Source organism: Thunnus maccoyii, chromosome 12 (genome assembly GCF_910596095.1).
Source record: "Thunnus maccoyii chromosome 12, fThuMac1.1, whole genome shotgun sequence".
NCBI classification, from domain to species: Eukaryota; Metazoa; Chordata; class Actinopteri; order Scombriformes; family Scombridae; genus Thunnus; species Thunnus maccoyii.
Window position 1 is genome coordinate 11618721 of NC_056544.1, and position 12508 is coordinate 11631228.

General features: G+C 38.3%; 1 protein-coding gene across 1 annotated transcript; it reads right to left on the reverse strand.

Annotated features, from left to right (window-relative positions):
• Nucleotides 1–580: 580 nt before the first annotated feature.
• On the reverse strand, nt 581–6610 carry LOC121908158 (E3 ubiquitin-protein ligase MARCHF2-like). The gene is made up of 5 exons (XM_042427933.1): nt 6282–6610; nt 3823–4130; nt 3509–3704; nt 2720–2929; nt 581–1959 (listed from the first exon to the last, which is right to left on the reverse strand). The coding sequence occupies exons 2-5, from the start codon at nt 4005–4007 to the stop codon at nt 1804–1806; spliced, it is 747 nt and encodes a 248-aa protein (XP_042283867.1). The 5' UTR covers nt 4008–4130; nt 6282–6610; the 3' UTR covers nt 581–1803.
• Between the last annotated feature and the right edge of the window lie 5898 nt (nt 6611–12508).

Below are 12508 nucleotides of genomic sequence, written 5' to 3' on the forward strand. Positions count from 1 at the left end.
TCCATTCTGGGCTACCGTAGAAACATGGCGGTGCAACATGGTGGGCTCTGTGGAAGAGGACCCGCTCCCTATGTAGATATAAAGGGCTCATTCTAAGGTAACAAAAACACAATGATTCGTATTTACAGGTGATTATACGCCAATGAAAACATACTTATGAATATTATATTCCATTTCCGTAAAGTCTGTCCCACTAGATATCACTAAATTCTATACACTGCACCTTTTAAGTGAAACCAATCGAGATGTTTAGTGAGGAAATCACTCTCCTGTGTAAGTAAAATAACCTTAACCTGTCAAGTAACTAGTAGCTATAGTTTTTAAATAAATGTATTGGAGTAAAGAGTACAATGTTTGCCTCTGAAATGTAGTGGAGTGGATGTATAAAGTAGCATAATGTGGATTACTCAAGTAAATCATAAGTACCTCAAATATGTACAGTACTTGAGTAAATGTACTTTGTTACATTCCACCACAGTTGATCATTCTATATATTTCCAAACACATGGAGATACAAACAGAATACAGAGGGGAAAAAAAACACGAAAACCCAAAACCACCGGATAAGTCACATTTCACATTGATTTGAGTCCAGGAGTCCCTCGTGTTTTATTGCACAATAACCCAACTTTCCAGGGGATGCAGCAGGAAGACTACAATAACACAAAATACTTTGTTTAGCATATGCTGCATACATTGATTGACATCTCAAAACTTGACACGTTTTTCTTTTGCACCTTTACTGAGTATCAGCCTGCCCTGATACATTTGTGTTTTTATAAGGACAAAAGTCTGTAATCTCACTATTTAGAACACTGTATTTCTTCTATTTAAAATTGCATCTCTTGTGATGTAGGACATTAATACTAAGTCATTGCTATGCAGCTCAATTAATGAATGGTGCATTTACAAGTGGAGCAGAGCCGTTGCTAATGCACTTTTATGACAATAGTAGAAACTTCACCCAATTCGAATGTAAACACTTCAACACCTTCAATACTATTTCCTTTTACATTACTGCACTGCCGTTTTACGGATGCAGTTAAGTGTTTTTTCCAAATACTACAATCTTCACTGACCCCATGACAAGTGTGATATACGTGTGATGCCTTGACTGTTGTCTAAATAGGAAAATGACTTCATTTTCACCGTCTCGACAGCAATGATAAAGCTTTACCCAGAAAATTTAAAAGGGTTTAGATTATAGACAAGAATGTAGGTATGAGCGACTGTCGCCCTCTACTCGTCAAGAAGGAATATTCACAGATAGACTTTGTCAATCATTTTTTTTAGATTATTATCCTCCGCCGGGCTAATGGCTGCCCATTGTTCAAAAACAGCTAAATACATTGTGAAGGGGCATGGGGGGGAATTATAGGTAGTGAATATGTCTCATATTATACTGTAGTAGCATGCTGAATCAGTTATATCCTGCTACATTAGCTTGTGTCTTAGTATTTCATAAGTTTGTGTCACGGACATACAGTTGGGCTGGTTAGTGCATTATCCATGGTTTCAGTCGTTCACATCCCAGCACTGGCTGTCCGGTGACAACGGTGTATCAACATCAACTGTGACTCTGGAATGAGTTCTTCCCAAAACCACATCTGTGGTCGGCCAATACCGTTGTAGTTTACATCAAGTGCTTCGATAAAAGAAAAAAAAAAACAGAGGGAGGAAGTAGCTCTCCCCTCTCAGAATGGTCCATATGAAGTGCAAAGTTCATTAACATGATTAATTTTGTTTTTAGAGAGTGCTTCAGTGGGCTTTATTTTAAATATTCCTCTCGCCACTGCTCGGCACTCATACGATGGTCTCGTCAGTCATTTTCTTGGTCGACTTGGTCGGCACAGAACGCTGGGTGGTGTGTGCTCCTTTCATGTCAGGCATGAGCAGGCGCACTTTCTGATTGGTCCTCCTCCACTCTGAGTACAACTGACAGTGATACCGAAATGACACCTGAGATTGAATGGAAGAAGAGAAGGGGGGAGGAAGAGGGAGGGGCAAGACACGAGGCGACAAGAGAGGAAAAGACAGACATCAATAAAACTGACATGAAGATATTTGAGACAGAGTAGTACGGCTGCAGGACAGGAATGATATGCTGACTGAAGCTGTAACGGCTGGACGACAGGCGCTCTGAAGCAGAGCAGAAGGGCTACTCTTTCACAATTTGTCATTTTTAATCATTCTTTTACTGAGGATTACAAGATTAGGTTTCAGATTCATAATACATCCTATTCTTTAAGAACATGATCCTGTTAAGTATGACCTGTTAAGGTAAAATGAGAGTAAAGCTATTGTTACTCAGTTTAATAAAAGCATTAGAGAATCAATACATACATGTGTGTACATGCGCACATTTTCTGGCCAACTTTCAAACAAATGATGAATGCTATGTGCTTGAGAATATCAAGTCACACATGCCCTCACGTCTCTGTTTCCTTTGACTTTGTTGACGTGCTATTCAAGGTCATTAAGACCAGAAAACTAACGATTGCAACAATAATTAAGGGAAAAACATACATCTGTGTGTTTTTTTGTTTTTGTTTTGTATTGTGTCTACACCAGTTTACGTTTGTTTTCCACATCTACATGAGACGCCAAGACAAAGGGGAGAAAAATGTTCACTCACTAGCAGCATCTCAACAGTAGCACAGAAACATGTATGTTTCTAAACACAGCTACAAGGCGGTAAATAAATTAATGCACTAGTTACCAGTGTCCAGAGGATGTAGATCGTGAAGAGGGCGATAGTGAGCGCTATGAGGCCAACAGCCTCGAGTCTGCTCTTCAGTTGCAGGTGGTCCTGGGCCCCCCTCAGACACAGCCAGCCAGAGATGGCTGCCAGGGGTGTGATGAGAAGGAAGCAGGCCATGTCGCACAACAGCGTGCGCTTCTCACTGCGGGGGCCGGGGTCCTTCAGCCACTGAGCAAGAAAAAAAAAAATTATAATTAATTATAAACAATTACTGCTGCCTTGCAAGTAGTTCCTCGGTTACACTCTGATTATTGCAATATGGTTATGAAATTCATAGTATCCATATTAGATCTCCAAAAACACAAATGTAATTTAATTCTTATATCATCTTAGCCTCTTAATTTGATTGATTGGTGCATCCTTAGCTGGCAGTACTGATTACCACAAAATTCTGCCATGTAAAAGAGCATCAAAAAGTGTTAAATGACCTTCAGTCCTTGAACACACCTGCATAAATAACATGAATGCTACAGAAAACTAGTCCTATGAATAAAGTGCTCTTGTTACAAGAACAGGAAACCATCTCATCACTGTGAAGCACATCTCATATCCTGAAGATGCCATCTGTTGGCACATACTCTACATGATTAAAAAGCATCTCACAGATGCTTAAAAAATACTCAGCATTAAATATTCACTTTAGTCTTGCTCATTTCCATCTCCTTTTTGTTCAAACAAAAAATACACTCAACACAAACAGTCTCTGTTACTTCCACCCATGTGTCCTCACAGTAAACACTCTCTAACCTGTGTGAGGGGTTGTGGCCGCCGTTCGATGGTGAACTCTGTGTGACAGAGTTCACAGTAGCTGGTGTTGGAGGAGGACAGCCACTTCTCCAAGCAGCTCTTGTGCACTTTACCCAGTGTGCCAGTGCAGTCGCAGGGTGAGAGCAGCGTCTCCCCTCCAGCTCCCTCGTGGCAAATCCGACACATCCCTACATCACTATGGAGAGAGAGAGAGACAACGGAGCGGTGAGGAGCACAATGAGATGATTAACCAAAGTACAATGTAATTATGGTATATTCCTTTAGGTCCCCATGTGAGTTCCTCCCTCTCTTACCTCTGCAAGCTCACCGCTTTAACAACGGTGGAGAGTGGGCGGCCATCTTTGGCCGTAACCTTGGCAATGTACTGGGCCTGCGCAGTAGAATCAGACTCCTCCGAATCCTTAGAGGCATCAGATTCAGCGTTCCCTGAGTAATCACAAAGGGAGCCAGGTAGGTGGCAGCACCCTGACGAAGACATGGCTCTGTTGAGGGTGCAGGTGACGAAGATGATGGCAGAGGTGACTTCAAAAGAAGGTCTGATCCCAAACTCCGATGTTCTTCTCCTCTCCTCTCTTCCTCTTTCAACTTAAAGAGCAAACACCTGATGGATGGTGAACAGGAGAACAAGCATGGGTGACTTAAAATGCGACTACACAACTGCAATATTGCAATAAGTGTAATATGATGTCACTCTTGTAAGAATTAACAGCTTCACCTCCCCATGCTTTATAGCCAGCCAGCACACATTGTTTTATATACATATATAAATCCCTTTTCTCTGCTAAATGAACTTTATTTGAACATACTCTATAATCTTTAATGTCTTAATTAATTTGTTTTAGATGAACCCATACACTTAAGATGTTTTATATTTTTTCTTGACACTTTTATGGTTTGTCTGATGCTTTGTCAGTTTTATACTCTGGTCTTGTCTTTTTTACAGCTGAAATGACAAAGTTAAACTTGAGATTGAACTTGAACAGTGCTCAGCATTGTCTTGTTGATACAAGGGAGGTTAACAGCCTATACATTAGGGGTGATATGGACAAAATCAAATATCACAATATTTTTGGCCAAAAACCTAGATATTGATATTGTGAATATTGTAGGGATGACTATTGGTGCCTTCACAAAATATTTACACAATGAGATTTTTGATAAATATTCATAAGTAATGTGGAAATAATGACTAAGTGAATGCAGCCTTTAAAACCAACTCAACACTTATGCCATATCACAATCTCATATCACAATATACACACTGACTAAGTAAGTTCCAGCACCAGGTCTCAAAAACCTGGATAAATTGTGTCCTGGTTTAAAGCAAAAATTCCTTAAAATTCCCCATGGACCAATTGGGCCCATCAGAACAAAAGCATGTTGTGAGGCAAAGTGCTTGATCACCAAAGAAATCAGTCAAATTCAAGATGTCAAGATTTCCAAAGATGGCAAATATATACTGATAAATTACCAGGAAGCAAGTACAGACACGTGCACAGGACATCTGTTAATTAGATGCAGTGGTGGCGCTGAAAGAAAATGTATCTGCTAAAAATATTAAGCTCAACAGAATAAATAAATACATTTAAGAGTGTGATATAGCTTCAATTAACTGTTGTGGCAAGCAAATGTAGAGTGTCTGCAGCATATTCCTGTGCAGTGTGAAAATGTATTTTGTTCAACATTGACAAAACTTTAAGTCCCCTCCACTCAAAAATGTTTTTCTTCTTGTTACTCCAGTTAATGTTTGAGCTTCACTGTACAGAATGATGTCACATTCATCTGCTGAAGGGGGAATGTTTCTCTGCACTGATTGAAAATCCGATTTTTAGGGACGGGCATGTTAGCACGATTTGTGACATCAACTAGTTTTGAAGCCAATTCTTATCCAATATACAACTTATACAAGTGTGATGTGGAAACTTGAAGCCCACAGTACACATTCACTGAGAATGGACTTTTAGGAGACATCTGGTGTCCAGCGGTTAAACTTCTGAGATAAAAAATATCTGCATTTTAATAGATTGTGACATTTTTAAAAGAGGGAGATGGAGTAGATGCCATTGTAAGGATTTTAACATGGTAATTATCCTACTTTTTGAGCAAAAATCATATCAGACACAAATTATTGCTTCAAGCAGAGTATATTTTAATACACATCTGGAGGGGATTTCTAAAATTTAGATATTTGTAAATATAAACCTGTTGGTTCAGATTGTCCTGCCTGGAACATGTACTCCTGCCAGTCCATGCAACCTGATACTATCAACAACTTCCTTTAGAGATAAGGCATTATGACAACACACAAGCATGGCAACTAATCTGTGTATTTAATGTCCCTAACGCTGAAGCAAAATAAACCAATGTAATTCACTTCAAATTAATAATGCATTTTTTAAATAAGGTACCCCTAATGTCACCATATCACACGCTGACGTTGACCGATAAATGTATGTATATGTATGAGCACTTTAAATTCACATTTGACATTTAGACAATTAACAGTTGGTTAAAGGATAAACAGAGACAGCTGTATCGACACAGCTCATTTGGGACCGATATGGATTTACATGACTGACAAAGTGCCATTTAATGTGCAAACCGCCGACAAAAGGCTAAATTTACCTCAATACAAGAAAACCATATCCGGCAGCTGAACAGCAGCCAGCCGACAAGCTGATATGAAATGTTGGTTTATATAAAAACAGGTAAACAAGGTTTAAAAAACAGTCGTTGGTGTAAATTTACTCACCCAACGGCCTCCTTTTCTCGCTTGGCCTTGGCCCTGCGTTAAAACCAGACACAGGCTAGCTGAGCTAACTGGACAGCTCTAGCTACAAATTATGACATTGACATCTAACCAAAAGCTGATGATACGAGGGGAGACAAACGACGAACACATGCGCTGTATCCTCTCCATGGTCTTGTAGTATATCTCACTCGGGTGGTTTTGTTTTAAAAGGTGGGGGGTGGGGGGAAGCAACGACTGTTTCTCCCAGAATTACTAGACACAGCTAACGCGGCTAACTGGCTAGCAACGGGCAAGCCTACCTCAGCATCCCTCAGCTGTGCACGGGTCATGTGACACAATGCTGCCTTCAAAGTCATCAGTGACATTGGAATAATTACCACATTACACAAATTAAGCAGCAAACAAATTGCAAATACGACTAGTGTGCTTGTGAGAACGACAGGTGATTTTATGTTATGTTAAAGTTGCCACAATGAGATGTTTAGGTGGTCAGTAAACAGTTTTGTAAGATCTGATGATAAAAGTGGTGTATTTTATCACTTTTGTCCAACGAGTTCATTTACACATTTCATGCAAGAACTAATGAGCATTAAGTACCCTAAAACAAAACAACAATCACAAACTACCTGTCCTATGTTCATTTTACTAACTCCTAATGTTTTGTTGTCTATGATCAATGGCACAAATCCCACTTTCCGACCGTTAGCATCTGCAGATTACAACGAGACCTGAATGCAGCGCATATAACAAACAATACTAACAAAACGTGTAATCCTGCCTGTCTGGATACACTGTGTGGCTAAAATGTTTGAATTTCTTTTCCCTGTCAATACTGATTTGATTTCAACAAGGAAACGACCATTATCTTCCTTCGAGAGAACATCTGGAGTAAGTTATTTCTAAATAAAACCGCTAGGTGACAGTATTTAGTCAACCTTCTCAATGTTTTCTGGTACGTAAAAATAGATTGTTATAATAAATAGTTGGTCCAAAAATGAGACCTTCATGGATGATACCGCACTGACAGGATCATTCCACCTGTGCAATGACTGTTTTGACTTCTGATACTTTAGTTTCTGTTGATAATCTTTATGGTTTCACATAAATAAGTAAAGGATATGAAAACTTCTTCCACCACTGTTATACATGATACAGATATGATTGCTTGTCTGGCTGGCATTCACAATTTTCTGTTCTTTGGCCAGAGTAGCTGATGCAGAGGTTCAAGCAACAAATTAGTGAAAAATAGGTCGCTGGTTTGAAAACTAAGCAATAAAACTTTTAAAACTAAAGTCTCACCTGCTCTGGTTTGATTCTTGCAGACATCTGTTGATACTTAAGTGTTGGCAAATGAAGGTTTATTGAAGAGGCCACAACAGTCTTGTTCCTTTTACAAAGTACTATTTTTACTGTCCAGTAGCTCCACTGGTGAATGCTGTATAGCTGCCACCATATACTTTATCATACTGTACAAACAGAACTGATGATCAGCAAAAATAAAAACCCTCAAATGCTTGTTTTTTATTGACTTACCGAGTGATTTGCGTTTTTGAATTAATGAAATTGGAAGCATGTTTTGATGAGCTGTAGGTCAATGACTTGTCAACATTTCTATTTTTACCAACAGTAGCCCAAAAGTAAACTCAGTGGCACAAAAAAGCCTGCAAAAGCAAACATTTTAAAAAGTCTCCCTGACCTAGCTCTTGACCAACTAATGCAATGCTCAGACAGATCTAGCTTCATTTCAGTCAGCCCATCATGCTTTTGCACCGCCTCCTCTGGACCAAACAGTGGTTCAAAAGTGTATATTTTGTTAGTAGATGTACAAATATAATATTTAAATTTAATTCTTCTTTCTGTAAAAACATTCAACACCATGAAAAGGTTTTAAAATGTAACCCTTTGTGAAATCTAAAATGTCGATTTTGTGCAACCTGGAATAGCAACCCCCACATGTAATTTTCAACCATTAGTTAAACAGTGTCTATCTATTTTTGTCATATCAGCCTGTCTGACCCTCACTCCATGCCTCCTCCCTTTTATTCCCTTTGAACCCAAACACAGATAAAGACGGGGTCCACTCATGAAGAGTGTGATCTGAGCACAGTACTGAGAACGGGGATCATCTCTCTCTCTCTCTCTCTCTCTCTCTCTCTCACACACACACACACACATGCACGCACACACACACACACACACACACACACACACACACACACACACACACCTCAGAGCGTGTTTCTCATTAGTTATCCTACCCGTCTGTTTGGTCAAAGTCCAACAGGAATCATGAGACTCTACCTCTTCACATGTTTGGAATATCATGAGACATGCGTTAGTGGACTTTAACATGAACAGACACACAAGTGCACACACAATACATTTACATATCACACATATTTCAGGTGTTTAAGCAGTTAATTAACTTTATTAATTTAGGTGTTCATAATTTCAAAATCTAAGGACATTTTTGTTGACATTAAAATGAACTAACATTTCCATGATACAGCATTTCTGAAATATTTAGCATTGTAATTCAGTGAGTGTGTGTGTATGTTGGTCTGTCTTGTGTTTTGGCAATGATTCATGATCTATTGATGCTGTCACAAAGGAAACATGGTTTCTAAGGCTGGTAGAAACAAGGTTTGAAATTTTTGGACGACATAGTAGAGATTCAACAAGTTGTGATTTCGTCCCAATATTAGTTTACATTGTTGAGCTTTTTCCAGCCTGGCCTATACTGCTGCTCTCCTTATCATAAAGCCTGATAATGACCTGACTCAGCTTTCGGAGAAGCCTTCTTCACCTGTGTTGCAGTGTGCAGTAGTGAACATAAATTACATATAGCATCATCACTTTAGTTAACATTTGTTTGCTTTTCTCTTCTTTCAGTTGCAGTGTTGGATACAGAAACTTGAAGAAACTTTCTTGGCTGTGCGTAGTGACTTTCTTGAGTTTTTTCAAGACAGCAGAGACTCCAGGAGGTCACTGCACCTAGTTTAGAAACAGTCCAGCACAGTAAAACCACTTTTTTTTTTTACCCTTCAGTTTCTGTACTAATTAAAGAAATGAAATATAACGTGTCAATCAGTGATCTTTAAAGGATGGATTTTTTTTACTTTCAGACAGAGCCAGGCTAGCTGTTTCCCCCTGTTTCCAGTCTTTGTGCTAGCAAACTGTCTGCTGGCTATAGTTTCATATTTAACGGACAAATATAAGAGTGGTATTGATCTTCTCATCTAACTCTTGGAGAGAATTTGCCAAAATGTCAAACTATATCTTAAACCTTCAGCATCTTGGTCATATGTACAGACAGACAAAAACAGATGCAAATAAATGATTAATTTACAGTCATTTGTATAGCATTTAAGTACAATGTATTGTAAATTTTTGAAATGGGTCATGTTGACAGACAAATTGCATAACTTATTCACAGCGTTTGGCTTTCAATAACAGTCTAATTCAAGTGCTGCAGTTCCATCTCGTGATCCTTTAAACTGTCAGCAGGAGTCCTCATGAGCACCAGTGGAAGGCAGTAATTCAGTTTTTCTCATTTTCCAATGCCCTCTTGTCCTTGTGTGAAGGACACTAACTTGATCTTGCTGCCTTTCTCACACAACTGTTCAAAATCCAACGGTCCAATAGGTGCCATCAGAATAAAGGTATATTCTTAATTTTTAATGGACTTTGAGTGCACATTCAGCACTCTGCAGCCCTCCAGGTGTCCATTCTCAGATAGTGCTCCAGACATTTTGAGTTATATTCAGCAGACCGTGAGATCAGTTCATATGAATAATACTCTGAATGTAAATCTGGTAAACTCATTCCATTAGTGTCTGTCTTACAATGTTTAGTTTCTGTCCATCAACTATAGAAGGTCATTTTGTGGTGGTTGAAGGTATTTACCTAATTTTACTTCTTATCACTCGTCTGTTCAAGTTGCAGTCAAAAATTAAAAATTCATGGAATTTCATTGAGAAAAATTCTCAGTATTACCCTGTGTTTATCTATCCATCATAGTGTTTATTTTTGATGTTTTGGACTTTCACCTTGTACTGACCGTATTGATCTAAAGATATGAATGGTCCTGCAGCAAAAACAATACATGAAACAGCTTTGATCATAACATATTTTAAATCTAAACAGCAATCCAAATGACACTGTTCAATAAATACATATATTGATTTGAATTCCCTCTAATTGCTTTTAGTTCATTATATTTTTACAATATTTTTCATTTTTAGAACAACTGAAGCCTGTTTTGCACTTAAATATTAATGTTTAATTTGAACAGCTAGCAGTTTTAAGACTTTATTCAGAGCAAGTGCTTTATGTTTTATGTTAAAGTTTCCATGTGTACACATTAAACAAGGAAGATGATAGTTAGGAATATTGTATTTGCATTACATTTTTCTGCATCTTTATTCAAGGGCAACCCTCACCTTGGTTATAGCACAAGGTATGCTGTCCCTTTTCATCTGACGCCAAATCACTCTTCCAGCATCCATCCATGCGTCATGAGACCCACATAACTTTTCTAACTCAGAACATGCCATTATTGGTTTTGACTTTACAAATGTGAACAGTGAAACCATGCACATGATTCCAAACTTGTCATACTGTGCTCCCAATTACAAAACGGTGTGGATTCGTTCAGCTGCATTATTGAATCACCAACTGACTATTCTGAGTGTGGTCAGCTGATCATGCAGCAGCTTTCAGGAAAAAAAAATCCAGTAAAGACAGACTCATGAATGAAACTACATCTTCCCTACCATGCAAAGTGCTATCAACGTGCACTTAAACAAAAAAAACCCCACAATGGTTAAATACTGCTGTTGTGGAGCTGCAGCTGGACTGTTAGCCTAACATGGCGGCTGTTGGATGTGAATGTATTCATGTTTGTAACTCTTAAAACTTATCAGTCTGCCAGTAGAAAAGATGATTTGAATTAAATACTATAGTATTGGTCAGAGGTTTTGGATAGAACATAAAATTGTTCATTCAGATGCCTTTAACCATTTCTAATACCCATTTTTATCTCTTATTTAGGAAAAATAACTGCATGTTTTTCTACAATTGCCTGAAACAGATCGAGTTTTAAAGTTAAATTTAAAGACTTTGGCCTGAAATCCAGTAGGCTGAGCCTAACTAATGTCTTCTTCAAAGGGAGAAGGTAAGAGCTAGTGTGTTTGGTGCAGCTTAAACACTTTGCTCTGTTATGCTTTTGTGAGTGAGAAGGGTGTGAAGTTGAACATCCTCAGCTTTATGTGTGATCATGTGTGATAGGGGAGGGTGATGTCGGTTACATATACATGATCGAAACATTCAAATGAGAAACCTGTAATAAATCAAATAACCAGAGACGAATACCTGTTTTTGGCTGATTGAGGGAATTAACTACCTGACAAATCAAAGTACTTCATGATATTGATGATCCTGTAAATCCAATACTGCATCAAGCTTTCTTGCTAATTGATGCAACACTGTTGCCAAAGACCCAATTCACATAGTATAAATAATATAGAAAAATATCTTATCATCTCATGATTTAAAGTATATAATCAAATTACCCAATCCTAATGAATGACAGTGTGGAATAGTAACGTTTTTGTACATTGCAGGGCTATGAGTAACTTCATTGTTCACTTGATATGAATGTTAACAACCTCAAATTTAAACTTAAGTGGCTGAACACTTCAACTTCATGGTCATTTGTTTTTATTTCACATCATATGTGTTTGCTTACAGAATGAAAATAACAGAAACTTTCCAAATACACACTGACCATGACATGACCCCTTCCTCCACCACTGTTATACACGATACAGATATGATTGCTTGTCTGTTCTTTGACCAGAGGAGCTGATGAAGAGGTTCAAGCAACAAATGAGTGAAAAATAGGTCACTGGTTTGAAATCAAAGCAGTCCAACTTATCAAAGTGAACTAAAGTCTCGCCTGCTCTGGTTTGATTCTTGGAGACATCTATCGATATTTAAGCGTTGGCAGATGAGGGCTATAACAGTCTCGTTCCTTTTACAAACTACTATTTTTACTGTCCAGTAGCTCCACTGGTCACTGCTGTATAGCTGCTACCATATACCATATACTTAATCATACTGTACAAACAGAACTGATGAGCAGCAAAAATAAAAACTCTCAAATGCTTGTTTTTTATTGACTTAATGGGTGAGTTGCACTTTTGTTGAATTAATGAAATTGGAGG

Excerpts from the sequence above, each read along its gene's own strand:
- LOC121908158 (XM_042427933.1), bottom strand. The coding sequence starts at position 4,007 with ATGTCTTCGTCAGGGTGCTGCCACCTACCTGGCTCCCTTTGTGATTAC. Across the intron at positions 3,705-3,822 it reads AAAGCGGTGAGCTTGCAGAG|TGATGTAGGGATGTGTCGGA; the intron begins GTAAGAGAGGGA and ends CTCTCTCCATAG. Across the intron at positions 2,930-3,508 it reads GGCCACAACCCCTCACACAG|TGGCTGAAGGACCCCGGCCC; the intron begins GTTAGAGAGTGT and ends TTTCTTGCTCAG.